This window comes from Sinocyclocheilus grahami, unplaced genomic scaffold (genome assembly GCF_001515645.1).
Source record: "Sinocyclocheilus grahami isolate Dianchi unplaced genomic scaffold, SAMN03320097.WGS_v1.1 scaffold982.1, whole genome shotgun sequence".
Classification (NCBI taxonomy): domain Eukaryota; kingdom Metazoa; phylum Chordata; class Actinopteri; order Cypriniformes; family Cyprinidae; genus Sinocyclocheilus; species Sinocyclocheilus grahami.
The window spans coordinates 269,489-281,690 of NW_015506161.1; the positions used below are offsets into that span (position 1 = coordinate 269,489).

Below are 12,202 nucleotides of genomic sequence, written 5' to 3' on the forward strand. Positions count from 1 at the left end.
TAATAATACTATCTCAATAAGCATGTTTACATGCACACCAATACACTGTATAGGATGGTAAGATTCACCAATTTGTCCCCGGTGCATCGGCATTTTTTTTAAAAGTGTGCATCGGATGTTAGCATTAGTATCACGATTCATCGTTTCTAACATATATTCACGATTTATTTAGATATAATTGATGTAGATGCGCTACACTTTTATTATTTATTATTTTGTGACCAATATTTTATATGTAGATTGATTTCTCCAATCTAAACTGTTTCTCAATCAAAAATCGGATCGCACTGCATCGTAATAAAGATGAATCGTATCACATCGCATTGGTAGCTGCTTCATATGTATCTTTAATGTATCGTAATGTTGGCTATGCATCAAGATATCGCATCGGCCTCAGTTATGGAGATGCCCATCCCTAATATACTGATAACTACCAAAAATCAGTTTATTAAAATAACCCAATTTACTGCTTTACGTGCAAATCTATAATCTGGCAATGCATGTAAACTGGGTTTATAAAACTGTATTAAAAATCAGGTTATTTCCTGGTGGTAACATGAAAACATACAGTAAGCATCCATGTATTCTCCATAGAGAATTCTATTTATTATGTGGGTTGTGATGTTAAATAAATCATTAAAAAGAATATTTCAAAATGTCTAGCACAGACTCATTCTCCTCTAATATTTGAGGTTTCTAATACTGCAACATTTCAGCTACATGAAATGAGAACACATTTTTTGTCATTTCTTGGGTTGACACAAAGTCAGAATTTAGGATTCATTTCCTCCTTGCCTGCCGCAGTGGCTGGGTGCGCTTACAGCTTTCCCATCACATATCACTCGAGCACACTTCAAAAAGGCGATATATCGCAGGTTAAGGTGTTTACAAGCTGGGCAAAATCAGGGTAATGGGCAGAAATCTAGCTGTGTCGACTGGTTTAGGCATAAGCTGATTATGACCATAGGCAAATAAAGGAAATGGTTTAATGCGTTTACATGACCACACTCGTTGTCAGCTTATTAAGCATAATCAGTTTATGAATGTGCATGTAAACGCACTTAGTGATATTAAAATAACACTTTATTTTTAAGACCTACAATTACAAGATACAGGTAAGAACTGAACACCATTTCATAACCAACTTAGGAGCCTATGTAACTATAAACCTGATGTGTTTGGCTTCATTTAATTGTTAGGTAAAGAGCAGACTTCAACTATTTGCTATTTTGCAAGCACTCCAGACAGGTAGTATCATGTGAAAAGCTCCTCACTCTCACATATCTTGGCAGCTAATAATCTTATTGAAGCCAAGTCAGACATCCAGAACCGTTAACTAACTAAGACAAGATAAGCGATGTCTTCTTTCAAATATGTTAACAAAATAAGGCTGTCTTTAGTGAATTAAATGGAGATGACAGCTGTCACATTAAGGGAAAACAGAACGAAAGTAGAAACAGCTATAGACAACTCTACAAACTACGTTGCTGTTAAATCACACAAGCGGTTAACAGGTTTAATACGTATCACAAGACTGCCTTCCTTCGCACAGCTCCACAACTGGAGATAAAACAATAGATTCTTTTATTCTCGTATTCACACTGAGCCAAGCATGAAGTCAGTCATAAACAACCAGGGGTCCTGACAAACATCTTAATCTAAGAATTTTCTGAGAATTTATGTTAACTAATATTAAGGGCAGTCTGAATATTCATTTCAAATGTATATATTTGAAAAGAACATAAAGCTTAACATGTCTTGTAGTTTTAAAGCTCTGATTTTTAGACTGAGAGATGGAAGAACATTTCGGGATTTGAGAAGAGTGTCAAGTCGAGCCAGTTTCTCAGAATCTCGACAAAATTGAGTGATGATGACTATAACTGCTACGCATACACAAGCTTTTCTCATCACAATTCTCATTAACTAAGATACAAACGTGCACAAACACAAATATGCACCTTAGAATATGTAATATGTACCTTAAAGGTGCAAAAGGAACAAGAGATGTCCCTTTAAGGGTAATGCTCCAATGTCAAGCTGCTTTACCCCTGAAGGTACAACATTTATTCTGAGAGAAGTAATCACACAGCTTTTCTCATCACAATTCTCATTAACTAAGATACAAACGTGCACAAACACAAATTTGTACCCACTGTACCTAGTGATATATTATCCTCACATAAAAAGTGTTTTAATTTGCAAATTTTGAATTGGGTTCAGTGTTTACATTTCATTATGTTTATGCATTGTAAGGAATATACTGAAAGATCAGTATTAACCCTGTGTTTTATAGTTATTTGTGCCCGATGAAATTATTAAAGCATTATATATTAGATGTATTTAGATAAAGACATTATTCTTTTATTGAATTAAAGCATGAAACATCTACAAGCTCTCGCTGATATGCCTTTATATGCTTTAAAGCCTATAGGGAAGCTGTCATCATCTCCTCTCTCAGATTCTGGCCAGCAGGACGAGCGCAACTACTTTTCCAAGCATCTTCTCATCACTCAATAGTTTATTTTAAAAAAGGCAGAAGTTTGAATTCAAAAATCCAAATTAAAACACCTTGCATGAACCCTGACCTAAGTATAAGCATTAGTAAAAGTGACTAACTAACTAACCCACTTACAAAATGCTAATAGACAGTAACAAAAAGGCTTTCAACAGACACAATAATGCAACAGCATGCCATTTGGATGCCTTTCGGCTCAGCTTTATACTACAATACACAAACCCCACCAGTCTTTTTGCGACAATATTTCTAGTTAAACTGCATGGAGAGGTGATGGTTGATGACAGCTTACCCGACTACGATCCTCTTCTGCTCCCTTTCCAGGCTCAAAGTCAAAAATACTCTTGGGTTCTGGGTGCTTCCCTGTGTCGCCCAGATCAGCCCTGTAACACACACACAGAGGCCACTTTACTACGCAATCATTGTTGGTTCTTGCAGAAACAGATCCTAACCTGCCCAGTGTCTGTGTAACTTCTCTCTCTCTCTCTCTCTCTCTCTCTCGTCTCTCTCTCTCTCTCACACACACACTGTCTCTGTCTCTCTCTGTCTCTCTCTCTCACACTGTCTCTGTCTCTCTCTCTCTCTCACACACACACTGTCTCTGTCTCTCTCTCTCTCTCTCTCTCACACTGTCTCTGTCTCTCTCTCTCTCTCTCACTGTCTCTGTCTCTCTCTCTCTCACACACTGTCTCTGTCTCTCTCTCTCTCTCTCTCTCACCAGTTGGGCAGGGCTCCGTGAGGGGTGAGGGTGAAGGGGTCTGAGCGTCCCTCCTGCTGGCCAGAATCTGGAGGAGGAGATGATGACAGCTTCTCTGTTGCCATTGAAAAAAAAAACATTTTAATGAGAGATACTTCACATTATTATTCAAATTGAGAATAATTTCTTTATCTAAATATATCAAATACAAAGCTTTAACAATTTCACTGGGCACAAATAAGTGTAAAACACATACAGCAATTGCAGCAAAATTCAGGCTTCTGTATGACTGAGAATTACAGAATATAGAGCCCAGAAATAAGTATAACGATTTTATATTAACTATTCAGCAACTCACTTTCTCTCCAGTCAAGCTCAGGCTCTGCAGGAGTAAAAACATACAAAGTTCAATTAGAAGAAATGACCCTAATATAGCTTTTTATGGGCAAATATTAGATGTTTAGAATGTTTGAATTCTTTATTTTATTTTATTTTTACACAAAATATTGTAGAACTGTATATATTAAAAAGTTTTGGTTATCCCTTATTTTAAGGTGTATATGTTACAGTGTAATTATACAATTAAGTATTCAATCATATTAATTAACATTTACAATTAACATTCACTAACTACACAATTAGGTTTGTTATCTGCTTGTAATTCTGCTTAAACTGTTATCACTATAATAAGTACATGTACTGAATAACAAGGAAACTGTAAAATGTTATAAAATACTTCTATTTTAAATAAATACAGTTTTTTTTAGCTCGCTGTTCATCAAAGAATCCTGAATAAAAATGAAATAAAAATGTATCACAGTTTCCACAAAAATATGAAGCCACACTTAACTTATTTAGCAACTGTCTTCAAAACTGATAATAATAAGAAATGTTTCTGAAGGATCATATGATCAAAATTCAGCTTTGCATCACAGGAATAAATTACATTTTAAAATGCATTCAAATAGAAAACCCTTTTTTGAAATTGTAATAATATTTCACAATATTACTGTTCTTACTGTATTCTATAAATTCAGCTTTGGTGAGCAGAAGAGACTTCTCTGAAAATATTTTTAAAAATCTTATCAACCCCAAACATTTGAAGAGTAGTGTAGATTATATAATATAGAATTGCAGCATCATCTATGTATCAGTTATTGGCCATAACAAAAAAAACAAGCAAATAAATAAAAAGCAACATGCCAGAATTGTATTATTAATACATCTCTATAATTAATTAACAACAAAATTATATAAAATATACATAAAACTAAAAATATACATTTAACTGTACTGAAGTTCAGATGTTTGGCTGCATCTTTATAGTCATTATCTAAAATCACACCAATATCTAGGAGCTGATGTGGTTTAGTCGTTAATCATATGAGCTTTAAGCAGTAGGTTGCTGGTTAACACAGAGCAATCATGAACTATATCACCATTATAATCTCAACAGATCACAGGTTGCTCATAGGAGAATGACTGTGTAATAATTGTACTGTAAGTCTCTTTGGATAAAAGTATCATTTAAATGAACCACTTACTATACTATTTAAAGACCAGATACCATGAAAGATTATCACATGACAGCCAGCTATTAACGTCTTTCTTTCTATAAGCTCAGTAAGTCTGAGTTAAACCAGGTGTCTATGAAAACACACTGAGCAAATTGTGTAACGCAGCTTTATGTTGTTCATAATTACTCAACTACATCAGCTGCTGTTCCAGTTATTAAACTGCAAACTTCTGTACATTAATCAAGCGCAGGACTCTGGCCAAATATCCTAGAGGGCACTGTATACCTTACAGCAGCACCCCTCCACACGTCTGCTGCTGTTTCATTGTTTGCAATAATAGTTTATGCGCTTTACATTTTTATGACTTTGAAATCTTCTAACTCAGAAGCTTCACTGGTGAAGGAAAGGTACAGTGCGGTATCCTGAATCTCATCATGCTCAGCAAAGCCTATCTGGTTGCACTTTCAAAGGGTCAATTGTGCACTTTCTCATTGAGCTCCACATGTGCTGAAAGGTTAAGCAATGATCAAGAAATGAGGTCTAAAATTTCTAAGCCAGAGTTTGGCTTTATTCTTTCTGGATCAGTGCAGAATGTGACAGACAATAATGGAGAGGAATTTCCTCATTGTTTCAGAGAGAGAGATAGGAGGAGAGCCCATACCCTCTGGTTTCTTGTGGATTTGTCTAAACATGCTCCTATACCAGTCCTTGGGCTTGTTTACGCTCTAGAGAAAGGGTTGGGAAAACGAAAAATGCATTGTTCAAAATAAAAACAAAACATGCTGGCATAAACGGTGTACTAAATATTTGTAATCAATATTTTTGTCTTGTTTACAAGTAAAATATCTCAACAGAATAAAAAAAGCTTAACAAATAATTTAATACAATTCTAAAAATATATCTTGGTTTTAAAATATTATTATATCTTGAGCATATCTTGAAGCTTTTCATATGCTTTTTCTTTGTTTTTAGCATAAATAACATGTTTAAATGTGTTAACATGTTTCAAACAAGACAAATCATTTTAATGGGGTAAGAAAAATAAACTTAAAACAAGAGATGTTCTTAATATCTACACCTTACAAAACCTTTCTTCTTGAGGTATTCTCATATTTTTATCAATATTTTGAGAAATTAGGTTTCATTTTTGTATTTAATGTTATATTTTCTGCTATTTTAGTTAAAGTTTCAATAAAAAAAATTTTTGTCATTATTTGTGTGTTGTTTTTAAAATATATATGTTTATATAGTATTTATTAAGTTTTATTACTGATTTTTAGTTATAGCTTGCTAAAAGAGCTTATATAAATAAATAAATAATATATACAGTATATAAAGTGTGTGTATACATATATATATATATATATATATATATATAATATTTATTATGTTATGTTATGTTATGTTATGTTATGTTATGTTATGTTATGTTATGTTATGTTATATGTTATATTTTATTTAAATAATATAACAGGAATGCATTCTGGGACTGCAGTGGTTGAGTGAGACTCACAGATCGGGATGCGATTGGCATGCCTGTCTCATCTACAGGACCTATTCCAGAGAACTTGATTAAGCGCTCCTCTCCGGTACCGGACGTCCTGGGCAACGTGGCAGAACCTCCAGTCCGTATCCCACCATTGGATAATCCAACTGAAAGACAGAGAGATGACAATTTAACACACATCAAATTGCATGAAATATTAATATAACATATGAACATATAATATTTGCCAATTCTAATTTCAAATGTTCCAATTTCCTCCAATTCAAGCACAGAAACCTATAGTTACTTATAATCACAGATAAGATACACATAGGAATTCTTATGATAATTCAGTCAAGTAATATCAAAACGTATCAAAAGTTTTGTTACCATTTGTCTGAGTCGGCCCATAGTAGGATCCGAAACTCTGTGTTGTGAATCCACCTCCATTGACCTCTGCGACCTGATGGAAACATTATTGCACAGTTATATGACAATCATATTCTAATAGTGAATTAAAGAGTATAAGGTAAATAGGAAACGTTAGTTATACTGTATATAACACATATATACAACATCAGTTATACTAAAAAAACAAAAAGTGTCCCAAAAACATGTCAATTTGAGTGATATTTGTTATCTAATGCAAATGCATTCAAGGTAGTTTAATTGTTGAAATACTTAGCTTGGGGACACTATATATAATAATTAATAATAATTAAAAATTGAAATTAAAATCAAGCACATTTCAACTGTAAACAGGATTAGCATACTATAATTCTAAAAGTCCTTTTTTTAAATATTGCCACAAGGGGGCAGAACAATATAAGTTTGCACACATTCAGTCCAAGTCAGCATGTAATAATGTCAAAGCAGTGTTATTCATTCATACTTTTTATTGTTATTATAAATGAATAACAAATATAAATAATAAAAAAGACACTTTTATTTTTATTTCAGTTTTAGTTATATTTTACTACTTCAGCTTATTTTATTTCAGTTAGCTGCCAAAGCAACATTTCTATTTTTTAAGTTTAAGTTTTTCATCTAAAATTACTATTTTATTTCTACTTTATTTCAATAACAACACTGTGTCAGTGCTACTCAATCAAAGCCTAATGTGGAAAAGTTTCGTGTTGAGTTGAACTGAACTGAATAGATTTTAAACAAAATTTTTACATTCGAAAGTATGAGTAGTAGCATGTCCCTTTTAATGTTTCAATGTTTTTTTTATTATTATTTATATTTTAATTATTATTTACGTTTAAATTTAGTGACCTAGAAAGCTGCAGAATCTGAATTTTTTTCTTAAATATTGTCTTATCAGTTTACTGTATGTCCAGGTTTCGATTACATTTTGAATCCTAGATTTTCAGTGTGGTTTAAGACTTTTGGAACCCAGTGCATACGAATAATAAAGTTCTCAACACACATGTGGAATAACGTCTGCAGCAGTAATGTGTTACGGCTGTGCTCTTGCCTTGTGCTGTGACGACGCAGGGGCTGAACTGATGTGGAACGGACTCGAGGGAGGTGTAGGAAGACCAGGAGAGATTACGACTACTTCCTGGGTCATATCCGGAGCCATGAAGTGCTGTCTGGATCCACTGCCGGGAAGAGCCTCGTCCGAGAAAATGATCCGTGAGCCATTAAGATGGTCATGCACCTCTACTCTTCTCTGAGAGAAAAAGAGAAGTTTTATTTCATTACCTAGAATCACTGTTTCCATCCATCTATCCATCCATTTTCCATACTGCTTTATACTCCACAGGGTCGCGGGGGGCTGGAAACTATCCCAGTGTTTTGGGACACAGCCAGGTGGGAGACACCCTAAACAACAGGGCTCACACACATGCATGCACTCACTCTCACCTACTGTAGGGGCAATTTATAGTGCCCAAGTCACCAATGCCGAATGTCTTTGGATTATGGGGAAAAGCCACACAGACATGAGGAGAACATGCAAACTCCACTGGCTCAGCCGGGACTGCTGTGAGGTGACAGTATTACCCACTGAGCTGAATCACAGTTTCCAAAGAAAAATTTGAGTTAGTTTTATCAGTTAGCCCCAGTTGTTTTATACTGTAACTACACCATTCTCTGGGCAAAAGGTTTATTCCTCTACTGATTACCCTTGAGAAAAAGAAGTGCATTGAATTGTACTGAATGTGCACTTCTAGTGTACTTCTAGTGTACTGTAGTACATTTTTTAAATTGTACTTGCAGATAAAATCATTTAAATTAAATAAAATTACATAAGGGTATTTAAGGATATACAGTGCCTTGCGAATGCATTATTTCATACCCCTTCATTTTTTTTCACATTTTGTTAATACATTTTAATTTATTAAAAATAAAAAGTTAAAATTATTCCATTGCATAAGTATTCATACCCTTATCTGGGACAGTTGAAATTTAGCTCAGGAGCATTCATTTTGCTTGTAGCTGCAACCACTAACTACACTTCAAGTGAAGTTAACCTGTGGCAAATTCAATTGAATGGGTATAATTTGGAAAGGCACACACGTCTTAATAAAAGGTCTAACAACTGATAATGCATATCAGAGCAAAAATCAAGCCCTGAAGTCAAAAGAACTGCCTGTAGTGCTCAGAAACAGGTTTGCGTCAAGCCACACATCTGTGGAAGAGTTCAGAAAAAAATTCTGCTTCATTGAAGGTTCACAGAAGCGTGTAGCCTCTGTTACCTTTAATGGAAGAAGTCTGAAACAACCAGGACTCTTTCTAGAGCTGGCCACCTGGACAAACTGAGCAATTGACTTCTGCTTCATTGAAGGTTCACAGAAGCGTGTAGTCTCTGTTACCTTTAATGGAAGAAGTCTGAAACAACCAGGACTCTTTCTAGAGCTGGCCACCTGGACAAACTGAGCAATTGACGGAGAAGGGCTTTGGTTAGCATGGTCACCAAGAACCTGATGGTCACTCTAGTTGAGCTCCATGATTATATGTGGAGATAGGAGAAATCTACAGAAGGACAAACATTACTGCAACACTCCACCAATCCAGTCTTTATGGCTGTGTGGCAAAACTCAATCCTCTCTTCAGGTAAGACACATGAAAACACACTTGGAATTTACAAAAAAGCACCTAAAGGATCCTCAGACTGTGAGAAACAGAGAGAAAGATTCTCTGGTCTGATGAACCTCAATTCCAAGCATCATGTTTGAAGGAAACAAGGCACTGCTCATCACCTGAAGAGTACCATCCCAAAAGTAAAGTCATGCTGTGGAGCTGATTTCAGCAGCAGGGACTGAGGGACTCATTAGAGTAGAAGAAACGCTCAGTGCAGCAAAATATAGAGATTGCCTTAATGAAAACCCAGTCCAGAGCAATCAGAACCTCAGACTGGGCAGAAAATTCACCTTCCAACAGGACACTGACCCTAAGAACACAGAAAGAGTGGCTTATAGACAACTGTGTGAATGTCCTTGAGTGGCCCAGCCAGAGCATGAGCTTGAACCCAATCAAATATTTCTGGAGAAACCTGAAAATGTGCATCTCTCCCCATTCAACCTGACAGAGCTTGAGAGGTGAACAGGTGAGGTGAAGAATGGCAGATAATTGCAAAATAATGATGATCAAAGCTTGTTGCATCAAACAAAAAAAGACTTGAGGCTGTAAAGGTGCTTCAGCTAAATATTTAGTTATACTTAATGATACTGCATGTTATACTGCATGAATACTTATGCAATGTACTTATTTCAGTTTTTTATTTTTAATACATTTACGAAGTTGTGAGAATTCTGTCTTTGCTTTGTCAGTATGGTGTATGGAGTGTAGATTGATGTGGAAAAAAACTAATTTAAAGAAGTTTATCATAAGGCAGCAACATAACAAAATGTAAAAAATGAAGGGGTATGAATACTTTCGCAAGGCACTGTATGTCCTTCAAATAATTGCATTTATATAGTACATTCATTTAATTGTAAATAATGCACTTAAGTGTCAGAAAACATTACATAGTTATTCTTTTAAAAAATAATGTTTCTTTAGTAAGTACTTTTTTTAAAGTATGCTAAAGCATACCTCTTTTTCACAAGAGTAGTGATGCACTGAAATGTCAGAATCCAACAATATTTGGCCAAAACAGCAATGAATAAATATAAATAAATACATACATACATGCATACATGCATGCATGCATAAATATCAGTGTAATGAAAAGTCGAAATTATTTACCAAAATAATGTTTTATTAGTGCTTCTCTGCATCTGTTTCATGCACACAATGTGGATACCCTACAAACATTTAAAAAAGTTTTGCTATGCTTTTTTCATTTTTATATATTATAAATAAATACATTTAAATACAATTTTATTTATATTTTTATATTTCAGTTTTAGTTATATTAATTTTAGTACTTCCGTTTTTTTAATTTATACTTTCGTTGCCAAAGCAATATTTCTATTTTCACTTGTTATTCATTTCATTTCATCTAGTGCAGTCAAATGATTAATCGCGATTAATCGCATCCAAAATAAATGTTTTTGTTGACATAATATATGTGTGTGTACTGTGTATATTTATTATGTATATATAAATACAAACACATGCATGTATATATTTAAGAAAAACATCTTATGTTTATATATTAAATATATTTATATATATATAATACAAAATATAATAATATAAATATGTAAATGTATATACATGTAAATATTTTCAAAATATATACTGTATGTGTGTGTATTTATAAATACATAATAAATAAACAGTACACACACATATATTATGTTAACAAAAACTTTTATTTTGAATGCGATTAATCGTGATTAATCGTGATTAATCGTTTGACTGCACTAATTTCATCTAATTTTATATTTAATTTTATTTCAGCTTTATTTCAATAAAAAATTAATACAAATAAAAACTATTTTAACCGTTTTAGTTTTTTAACAGGTTTTTGTGAGGATACACTTCACAGTGAACAAAACTTAAGCTAAAATAGCAATATGTAAATTTAGTTCGGATGACCTACCAAAACGCAGCTCATTGCTGAATAACTTTATTATGACTGGTTTAATTTATCTCCAGAGAACACCCTGAACAGAATAAAGATTTCAGTTACCCAATTAACCAAATCTAGCTACTGAAATTTGATTTTTGATTTCTGTTTTTCATTCTTTAATTCTGGTTTTGGTAAACCTTGCTATTGATAAATATTTAAAAGTATTATTATATTATGTTTTATATTTCTGCCAGTGACCATTTTTTGAAAGGGTTTTGGGAAGCAACTATAGCCATGATAAATCTGCTCTCTTGTCAGCTCCATTTGTTATTCATTCAAAGTATCAAAACAAACTGTCCATCCTCGTCCATTTTAGATTGTGGATGCTTACAGAGAAAGACTCTTTGTGGCTTAGTTTGAGGGGCCACAAGAGAAGAAACTACTACCTCATTACAGGGTCCTGTTGTACTGAGCTCCCTCATTCAAACTCTCTAAGGTGTGACTCTTAGCCAACAGGGTCATGAAGAGTTCACCACCAATAGCAGGTTAAGTTAGCATTACTGGGTAAGTTTCTCATTGTGAAACGTCTTCCTGACCTCCTTTCCTCTTCCTCTTGACTCGAACCCCACCAACCCTCACTTTCTATGACCTGAATAATGTTCCCTCTCTCCATGTGAACTCTAGGGGTCATGGGAAGATCCCTGTGTTCTCATAGATGGTGAAACTGTATCTTGTTAAATCATGGAGATGCTTTGTGAGCTGGGGGAACAGGGACTGGGGCTTTTTCATGGAAATCCAAGTCTAGTCCATAAATAGCTCTCTCTTTCTCTCCTCCTGTCATTGTGTAAAGGGCTGTTTGTAACGTTTCTTTCTTTCTGTGGTTCCAGGGTGTCTTTCGATGTGATGCTGAACGGCCCAGGAGCTGCCAAGGATCGTAAGTAAGTGCAAGTGCAAAGCACCTCACATTAACATGGGTTTAGCGGATTGAGAAACACAGAGAGCAAGCTTTGAATTCAAC

The 12,202-nt window shown here is 34.4% G+C and overlaps 1 protein-coding gene across 7 annotated transcripts in view; it reads right to left on the reverse strand.

The window, feature by feature from the left end:
• LOC107565106 (vinexin-like) overlaps window positions 1-12,202 on the reverse strand; it is a 61,192-nt gene that overhangs the window by 15,878 nt on the left and 33,112 nt on the right. For 3 of the 7 annotated variants that reach the window (XM_016250304.1, XM_016250306.1, XM_016250307.1), the window contains 7 exons: window positions 7,696-7,893; window positions 6,606-6,678; window positions 6,243-6,382; window positions 5,391-5,454; window positions 3,571-3,594; window positions 3,234-3,327; window positions 2,808-2,898 (listed from right to left, as the gene is read on the reverse strand). In XM_016250304.1, the coding sequence (XP_016105790.1) occupies window positions 2,808-2,898; window positions 3,234-3,327; window positions 3,571-3,594; window positions 5,391-5,454; window positions 6,243-6,382; window positions 6,606-6,678; window positions 7,696-7,893 (684 nt within the window). Of the gene's footprint in view, window positions 1-2,807; window positions 2,899-3,233; window positions 3,328-3,570; window positions 3,595-5,390; window positions 5,455-6,242; window positions 6,383-6,605; window positions 6,679-7,695; window positions 8,200-12,202 lie in introns of those variants that run through there. The other 4 variants (XM_016250310.1, XM_016250309.1, XM_016250303.1 and 1 more) reach the window with 3 other exon arrangements.